The following is an 8,137-nucleotide window of genomic DNA, read 5'->3' on the forward strand; positions in this document are numbered from 1 at the left end:
TAGTTAGAATGTCCCAAAAGGTAAAATGAGTTACTTAGGAGTGGGCCATATGGTGTAAAAGTAATTGTAGTATATAAGTAAATCGAATAAAATTTAAGTTGTGATCAATGTCGAACCATTCTTAAGGGTCGAACTAGAGACCAAATTAGGGCCCTCCATTTTTTTCAATCTTGTGGTTAGGATTAATTTACAATTAATTTAATATTTTATTCAATAAAAACATGCCGAGGGGTATTTTCGGAAATCAGTTTATTAATCTGCATAAAATACGTGAATCTCTTTCCTTCTCTCAATTTTTCGATCTTCATACAATCTTCACACAATCTTCAACAATCTCCATCAATTTTTACGCAATCTTCTTCAATTTTCTCGCAATTTACGTTAGATGTATAATCTGCATCAACATCTTCTTTAATCTGCATCGATCTCCACGATCTACCTCAATCACGATCTGCAATCTGCAATTCCTTCAATTCACGTTCTACCTCCATCGCGTTTTGCTTTCTCAATTCACGATCATTTTTCAATTGCGTCAATTCACGATCTGCATCGCCGGACAATCGCGATCTGCATCAAATTCTCGATTGATCTGCCTCAGTTTAGGATGACATTTAGTTTCGGCGGTGATCAGGCGAGCGTTGATGCCCAAAATCATGAGAATCCTCGTCAAACAGAGGATTAGGATCACGATCATTCTTGATTGCACAATATTTATTTTGTTTTTTGGTTTTTGGTTGCCACCTTCTTGTACAAAGTTTACGTAGCAATCTTCAATTATGTTAGCTCTCCAACTACATGTGCAATGGGGCATGTACGATATGGTGCAGGTGTCGTATGATCTGAAGATGGGGATGAAGGCGTATTGGGAGGTGGCGACATGGAGGATGGTGGATAACATGGTGTTGCACTTGATGTTCAACATGGAAAAAGTGGTGAATAAGGAGATGTCGGTGGCGGAGAGGATACTGGACGAGCTGATGTCGGTGGCGGAGAAGATGAAGAAACTGCATAGTAGTGTGGAAATCGTTATTATTTAGATTTCGATTTTACTTTATTCAACTATGCTAAAACTTCATTCAGTTAGATCATTAGTTCATTCAACTAGGTTAATACTTCATTATTTAATTTTCTATATTACTTCATTTGATTAGGTCATTACTTCATTTTTTTATGTTCTATTACTTCATTCAAATAGTTTCATCACTTCATTCAATCAGGTTTTTACTTTAAGGGATTCTTGAGCATATGAGGAAGAGTGATCAATACTTCACATTTACTTCATTCAACAAGTATACCACTTCATCACAATAGGATTTTACTTCATTGAACTTCAATTGGGTTATTACTCCAGTCCATTACCTTATTAAATGAGGTTATAACTTCAAGTAACGTTGATGATAATAAAAAAGATTTAATTTTCTACCATTGCAAGTGAAGAGAAGAAGGAGCGGAGATCCTTGAGGGCAGCGTAGGATTTGGGGTGATTGGATTTTAAATAGGGGATCAATGATCATAATGAGGAGACTTCATGCCACTGAGTTGACTCACTCCTCTTCTTCTGCACTAAAAATATCCTTTCTTGTTGCGTTGGTAGTACAATGAATTGAGGAAATTTCTATTTGGAATTTCCGATTTAATTTTGTGGAAAATTCATTTATCAATTTTTAATCTTAAATTTCCTTTCTCTAAAAATAAACTTGAGTTTATGGAATAGAAAAGATCAGATATCAATCTCAAATTTCATTTAAAACTAATACTATATACAAGTGACACCCCTATTCTACTAATTTTTTTCCATCCACTTTTCTAACATTTCTTAAAAATCGTACCACCCATAAATGGGACTCCTAATGGCGAACAAAGGGAGTAATGAATATCTTTGACCACTTGGAACCAAAATCACTAGACACATCCAAACATGGGCTTATTATATAAAACAACAATAATTGCTTCACAAGGTAAGCAAATTTCTTTCCCGGAAGCATTCAACAGTGTCCTTGAGAGTGTCCTCAAGCGGCCTAAAACTTATGCCCAAACTTTCAGCTCTCTCTTTAGATATTTGGTAAGGCTGCTTAGCCGGCCGATCCTCCGTTGTTCTGTAATTATTACTCCATCATATAATCCTTCGTATGCAATATAGTGAGTCTAATAGTAGTAAAAATGCTTACACTGTGGGGAGGTTTAGAGAAGGGAAATTGCGTTTCAAAATGTCGATTGCTTCGAACCAATAAGCCACCCTCCCAACCAGGCAGTATCTGCCATTTGCAGAAGGATTCTCCATCGCTGCAATATGTGCAAGAGCAACGTCTCGAACATCAACACATCGGTACACAACATTAGGCACCAACTGCTTTCCTGCACATAATTACATAATGTTACATATATAGAGGAGCTAGCTAGTTACATGAAATGAATTCGGAATACCTTCTTTGATGAAATTGAGAAGAGCAGAACAACTCAAGTTGAGAGATTGCTGCAGCGGAGGGCCAATGGTGAAGCCCGGGTGTAATGTAACCAAATCGAGCCCATTCTCTCGTGCCATTTTCCATGCGGCTGTCTCTGCTAGAGTTTTAGACAGAGAATACCAATCCTGCGCGATTATTTCTGTCATCGATTGATTCATAACTGCTAAATGGAGTACATTTTTTTAAAAATATTGTAGGAGTATATAACATTAACATACATTCCTCTCCCGGCAGAAGATTGGATCCGAAAACCAAGTCTCATCAACTATAACATCTTCTCCTAGGTTTAGGGAATCGTAGTTGAATATAACAGATGTAACCGAAGATGTGATGACTACTCTTTTGATGGTTGATGCTTTAATGCAGGAATTGAGTACATTGACGGTGCCCTTGAGCGCAGGATCAATCAGCTCTGTCTGTAGATGCCAAAATGTGTAATTAACTAATTCACACCAATTATGAAAGAAATTGAGGCGAATTAGGGACGAGAACCTGTGGATCGGAAACGTTAATGGCAACGGGTGATGCAGTGTGGAACACTGTTTGGCAGCCATCAACTACAGAATCGAAGGATCCTTCATCGAGTAAGTCGGCTTCGTATAAATGCAATCTCTCATTAGCTCCTTCGAGTGATTTTAGATGCGCAACCTTGCTCGAATCACCTGCAATTTTATTGATTACACCACAATTCATATGCAATTATGAAGAATTGTGAGAAGATAAGATAAATTGAGAGAGAGAAGACTGACGGGGGTTCCTGACGGTGGCCCTAACAGTGTAGCCACGTTCGAGGAGAAGCTTGACCAACCAGGACGCTATGTAGCCGGATGCTCCTGTAACACACACTACCTTTTCCATTTCTGATTCCACTCTCCCTCTCCCCCTTTCTCTCTCTCTTATAATGGACGACCTCTTTGCCTACTTCCAATAGCAGAATAAATATCCTATGCAACCACGTTTTACTCTATATGGATTCACATAATTATTTTCAATGGTTTATAAATATCCAAGCAGGACCATAGAATTTAACAATATAAATTACTGACACTTAAAATGCTGTTTCATTTTCTGAATTGTCATTAATATTCCCGACTAACCAAATGCTATACCTGATACAGATATCTAAATATTCATTTATTTTCACAATCCTTTTTCTTGATAAACAATATCCTCTTTGCAAGTAAAGTCAATATCTTTTAAAAACTATACTTGAGATGGGGTGTATCCGGCTCACGTCATGGCCACTAATTCTGTTCTGGGTCCAAAGAATTGGTCTTCCCCTTCACAAAAACGTCTTACGGAGCCAAAGGGTGTGTCCGGCTCCCGTCATTGCAACTGATTTTGTTCTAGGTCCAACCGGGGTCCATTGCTTGGAAGGCAATTATCCTAACCGTTGGTTGGACTACAAACTTTGATGTTTCATATCATCCACACTATTCTAAGATATGATTGTGATCTGTGAAGATATATAGTTAATAGCAACAACCAAATGTTTTAAACATCTAGCGTTTGTAGTCCAACGGTTAGGATAATTGCCTTCCAAGCAATAGACCCGGGTTCGACTCCCGGCAAACGCATTCTTTATTTTTGTTTTATTAACACAGCGGCTGTACTATCCAAAGTCCAAACCCAAACTCGCTGAAACTTAAGCCAATATAAAAGAAGCCTATTTAAAAGGCACTATCATGATATATTAGAAGCTTCAATATGTACTACATATTCTATTATAGCAACTAGATGAAATATTTGAGATCATCTTCTTGGCTTCCCTCCCTCAACTTGGCCAATGCAGCAGTATTAATCTGCCTCACTCTCTCCCTCGACAGCTTTAGCAGTCTCCCTATCTCCTCGAACGACCACAGCGACTCCCCGCTCAACCCGTAGTGCAGCCTCAAGATCTCTGCCTCTCTCTCACACAGCTCCTCCATAAGCTTCCCTATCTCCGCCCTAACCATCTCCTTCTTCATCATCAATTCCGGACCCAGCTCTTCAGGCCCCGCTATTATATCCTGCACAATCCAATCCAATCCAATCAATACTGTTTCATCATGTATGTCAACATATTCTTTGAAATGTGAGTTAACCAACCTGCAGGGACATGTAGCCATAGCTGGTCATTACTTGATCCAGAGAGATCGGACCTCTTTTTCCCTCGAGAGCAAGCCTTACAGCTCCTGCATCCACATCGATAGCTTCTGCGATCTCTTGGTACGTAGGAACCCTTGCTAGCTCTCTGCTTAACTCGTTGCTGGCTTCGCAGATTTTGGGGATCAGCTCGCTTATGCTGCCCTGTACATGAGAAGCTAACCATATATTCACTAATTATGATCCTCAATTAAGAGAAACTCTGAGCAATGAATTTGCTAGAGCTGAGGGTTTGTACCGGTAATCTGATCATCTTCGACTTGCTTGCTACTGCTCTGGTGATGGATTGCCTGATCCACCAGTAAGCGTATGTTGATAGCTTGTAGCCTTTATCTGGATCGAATTTGATCGCACCTCGAAGAAGGCCGATGCTTCCTTCCTGCCAAATCGAGATTGAGTGAGTAATTAACAACAGTTATGAGTTTCAGGAATGCTGAGATTGAAGAGACCTGAGCCAGATCCTGCAAGCTCAGTCCTCTGCCTAGATAGGAAGAAGCAATCGACACAACGAGGCCGTGATAGCAGCTAGTGATTCTATTCTCTGATTCTCTCCCATCCCACAAGATCTCGTCTAGTTTGCGCCGGCTAATTCCTGCGGCCATGGCCCATTCGTTTGAGGAAACATCATCTCCCCCTTTTTCCGCTACTAATCCTCTTCTCACAGCTTCAATTCTCTCTCTTTCCTGTTGCATCAATTAGATCATCAGAGAGAGATTTGGGGAATGAGGAGAGGCGAAATCATTAATCCATGGATAAACTCATACCTTGAGATACCTGGAGAATCTCGCCTCTTCTTTAGGGTTCATGAATCTCGATTTTCCCGCCTTTTTGGGCGGCAACAACGCGATCTCATCATCCTTTTCCACTTCCACTTCCACTTCCTCTTCGTCGTCATTGTATATGCGATCCAATGTATTTCTTCTTTTCCTTCTCCTCCTCCTCCTTTTCCTTCTGATTATAGATTCGTCGCATTTGCTTTCTCTCTCCAATATCCTAAGGGGCGACGGCGTAGTAGTTCCGGCGAGCTGCAAAAAACCGCCAGCGGGAAGTAGAAATATATCTTGTTGAAGCGCGGCGCAGGTGTAATTGGATGAAGATTGAGGGAGACTTGAAATGCAGAGATGTGACGAAGTGAATAGCATATTTGGCAATTTAGGTGAATGGTTTGAGCGTATATGCATTTGTGCCGGAGCTGATGCCGTTAGTGTGAGTGTGGGATAGATTGAATAACTGTGTTCCAGAATTTTTGGAGTTTTTTTATGGTGTTATTAGCCTCAGCACTTCGTAGATATTTTTTTCGTTTTTTTGGTAATTGGTGAATCACACTTCCTTTTTATTCAAAAAAATCTACAACTCCATTTCTGTGCGTGTTTATTTGGTTTATACGATTTTGAGTAGCCAACAGATATTTTAAAATATAAAACCCATCACATTCTTTAGATTTATATTAAAACAAATTTAAATTATTTTTTTAAAATTTTGTGAGTGAAAAAAGTAAATGGATATAAATTATTTTTAAAATTTAAGTTTAGTAAAAATGGTTGAATTTGATGTGATATTTACGTATTTGAATTTAGTGTAAATGATTGGTGACTCTATAATAATTCTCGTAATTTCGATGTCAATTAAAGTTTGAAATTTATATTTTAAATTTAAAACATGGCTTGCTTTGTAGCTAACCAATTAAATGGCTCACAATTATTTATACTCGATATTTAATTTATTGACACCTAATATCATCAGATTTTCTAAAAAAAGTTTTTTTTCTCATAAACTTTGAATTTGACATATAATATCACGGATTTAAATAGTTGTTTAATTTTTTCCACCAACGATAAAATTTGGATACATTTCATTTGTTATTACATCATATAAATAAGGTATCACTGAAAATTGATAGTGATGTGCAAATTCTCTAGAAGCCAGATATGGTTATCCATCTCATTTTAATATAGTTGGACTTAGTTATTAATAGGAAAAACTAAAACAACTATTCAAGTTCGTAATATTATATGTCAATTCAAAGTCCGTGGAAAAAAAAATTTTGGAAAATTTCGTGATATCAGGCGCCAATTTCCCTTAATTTAATGTAGGTATAGTCTATCTTTTTGTTTATTTATTATACTATCTAATTGATTTCTTTTTGGTTATTGTTTTGAAAAGATGATACTACCTCCGTCCACCAAAATTTGTCCCATTTTTTAATTTTCGTCCGTCCTCCAAAATTTGTCCATTTCACTTTTACAATTTTTGGTAATGGGACCCATCTTCCACTAATTCATTCTTATTCACATTTTATTATAAAATTAATATATAAAAGTAGGACACACAATCCACTAATCCGTGCCGGATCAAAGTGGGACAAATTTTGGTGGACGGATGTAGTAATAAATAGTTAAAGTTGAGATAAAGTAAAGAAAAAGAAAGAATAATATAGAGGAAAGTTGTATATATATTATTCTCTTACTTACTTTACTTTCTTTCCACTTTAAGTACTTTATTATCATTTTTCCCAAATACTTACCGGAAAACAGTCAATTACTTGTTCAATTCCTTATAAAATTAGTGGTTGGAAAGCTGGTAAAATGTTGTACTACTAGTTTAAAATATATACTCCTACTACATGATTGAAAAAATATAGTAAGAAAACTGAAAAGTATGCTCATAAATTTTTTTATTTTGCATTAAAACTCGTGTCTTTTCCAAAATCTATGTATATAGGACGGAGAGAGTATTATTATTATAAGAAATAAATTTGAGTTGGACTTTAAATCCCAGAAAAGGAATTTATCCGCGAATGTCAAACAAACGAACTGTACCTCTGCCTGAATCAAATCACACAAAACATTGGAGTAATATATGAACAAAGATGATTTCCAATTCATATTTCTTGGCATAGGAAGGCTCTTAACTGTCAAATCCATTTTGCCTATTCTACACTTAGCACATTCTGGAAAAGGATACAGAAGATACTCTACAAAATTAGATGTAATGTTCATGAGAGCTTGTACTCGAGCATATCTCTGATGTTCAACCGAATCGACGGCCCCATCGACGAGCATACATGAGCACTTTTCCAGTACACACCTTTTGCCCCTGTCGGCTTGTTTGATTCTACCGATTTCTGCAAGTTTTAATGCCAATTACTCGAATGCTTCTAGCATACAACACAGTGAAACAAAGATCACTTACCACAGCTGCAAGAAAGTTTGCAATGAGATCTTCCTCTGAAAAATCTGCCTTTCCGAAAGGTAAGTGGACAATCCCAGTTTTATCGGCTCGATATTCAACTTTTCCTTTCTTGAATTCCTCTATTGCCTGTGATAACATTTTACATCGCAGGAACCTTTAAAAACTTATACAAATTCATCGACCCCAAACATAAGAAGATTATCTTCAACAGTTCAAGGATAATAATCTTCAACACCATGAACCACAATGGCAGGTAATATGTTCAGTTTCAGTATAGTTTCTCACCATATACTGATATTAATTAAGTTGTTTGCTAGTATTAAATGAGATGAGTA

The 8,137-nt window shown here is 37.2% G+C and overlaps 3 protein-coding genes and 1 non-coding gene across 4 annotated transcripts; 1 reads left to right on the plus strand and 3 right to left on the minus strand.

Moving 5' to 3' along the window:
- Nucleotides 1-1,867: 1,867 nt before the first annotated feature.
- Nucleotides 1,868-3,398, minus strand: LOC125192098 (phenylacetaldehyde reductase-like). The gene is made up of 6 exons (XM_048089554.1): nt 3,215-3,398; nt 2,958-3,127; nt 2,684-2,881; nt 2,425-2,590; nt 2,169-2,355; nt 1,868-2,096 (listed from the first exon to the last, which is right to left on the minus strand). The coding sequence occupies exons 1-6, from the start codon at nt 3,321-3,323 to the stop codon at nt 1,952-1,954; spliced, it is 975 nt and encodes a 324-aa protein (XP_047945511.1). The 5' UTR covers nt 3,324-3,398; the 3' UTR covers nt 1,868-1,951.
- A 572-nt stretch (nt 3,399-3,970) lies between these two features.
- On the plus strand, nt 3,971-4,042 carry TRNAG-UCC. Its single transcript has one exon. It is a non-coding gene; the product is annotated as a tRNA-Gly (tRNA).
- Nucleotides 4,043-4,100: 58 nt separating this feature from the next.
- LOC125192095 (RNA polymerase sigma factor sigD, chloroplastic) lies at nt 4,101-5,894 on the minus strand. Its single transcript, XM_048089548.1, has 5 exons — nt 5,375-5,894; nt 5,060-5,293; nt 4,849-4,989; nt 4,554-4,754; nt 4,101-4,474 (listed from the first exon to the last, which is right to left on the minus strand). The coding sequence occupies exons 1-5, from the start codon at nt 5,789-5,791 to the stop codon at nt 4,199-4,201; spliced, it is 1,269 nt and encodes a 422-aa protein (XP_047945505.1). The 5' UTR covers nt 5,792-5,894; the 3' UTR covers nt 4,101-4,198.
- Nucleotides 5,895-7,470: 1,576 nt separating this feature from the next.
- Nucleotides 7,471-7,963, minus strand: LOC125192099 (50S ribosomal protein L1, chloroplastic-like). Its single transcript, XM_048089555.1, has 2 exons — nt 7,803-7,963; nt 7,471-7,734 (listed from the first exon to the last, which is right to left on the minus strand). The coding sequence occupies exons 1-2, from the start codon at nt 7,938-7,940 to the stop codon at nt 7,606-7,608; spliced, it is 267 nt and encodes an 88-aa protein (XP_047945512.1). The 5' UTR covers nt 7,941-7,963; the 3' UTR covers nt 7,471-7,605.
- Nucleotides 7,964-8,137: the final 174 nt, after the last annotated feature.

Source organism: Salvia hispanica, chromosome 6 (assembly GCF_023119035.1).
Source record: "Salvia hispanica cultivar TCC Black 2014 chromosome 6, UniMelb_Shisp_WGS_1.0, whole genome shotgun sequence".
In the NCBI taxonomy this organism is placed as follows: Eukaryota; Viridiplantae; Streptophyta; class Magnoliopsida; order Lamiales; family Lamiaceae; genus Salvia; species Salvia hispanica.

Excerpts from the sequence above, each read along its gene's own strand:
- LOC125192099 (XM_048089555.1), bottom strand. The coding sequence starts at position 7,940 with ATGTTATCACAGGCAATAGAGGAATTCAAGAAAGGAAAAGTTGAATAT. Across the intron at positions 7,735-7,802 it reads CAAACTTTCTTGCAGCTGTG|AAATCGGTAGAATCAAACAA; the intron begins GTAAGTGATCTT and ends TAAAACTTGCAG.
- LOC125192098 (XM_048089554.1), bottom strand. The coding sequence starts at position 3,323 with ATGGAAAAGGTAGTGTGTGTTACAGGAGCATCCGGCTACATAGCGTCC. Across the intron at positions 3,128-3,214 it reads GGCCACCGTCAGGAACCCCC|GTGATTCGAGCAAGGTTGCG; the intron begins GTCAGTCTTCTC and ends ATAAAATTGCAG. Across the intron at positions 2,097-2,168 it reads TCTCTAAACCTCCCCACAGT|AACAACGGAGGATCGGCCGG; the intron begins GTAAGCATTTTT and ends TAATAATTACAG.
- LOC125192095 (XM_048089548.1), bottom strand. The coding sequence starts at position 5,791 with ATGCATATACGCTCAAACCATTCACCTAAATTGCCAAATATGCTATTC. Across the intron at positions 4,990-5,059 it reads GCTTGCAGGATCTGGCTCAG|GAAGGAAGCATCGGCCTTCT; the intron begins GTCTCTTCAATC and ends TCGATTTGGCAG. Across the intron at positions 4,475-4,553 it reads ATGGCTACATGTCCCTGCAG|GATATAATAGCGGGGCCTGA; the intron begins GTTGGTTAACTC and ends TGGATTGTGCAG.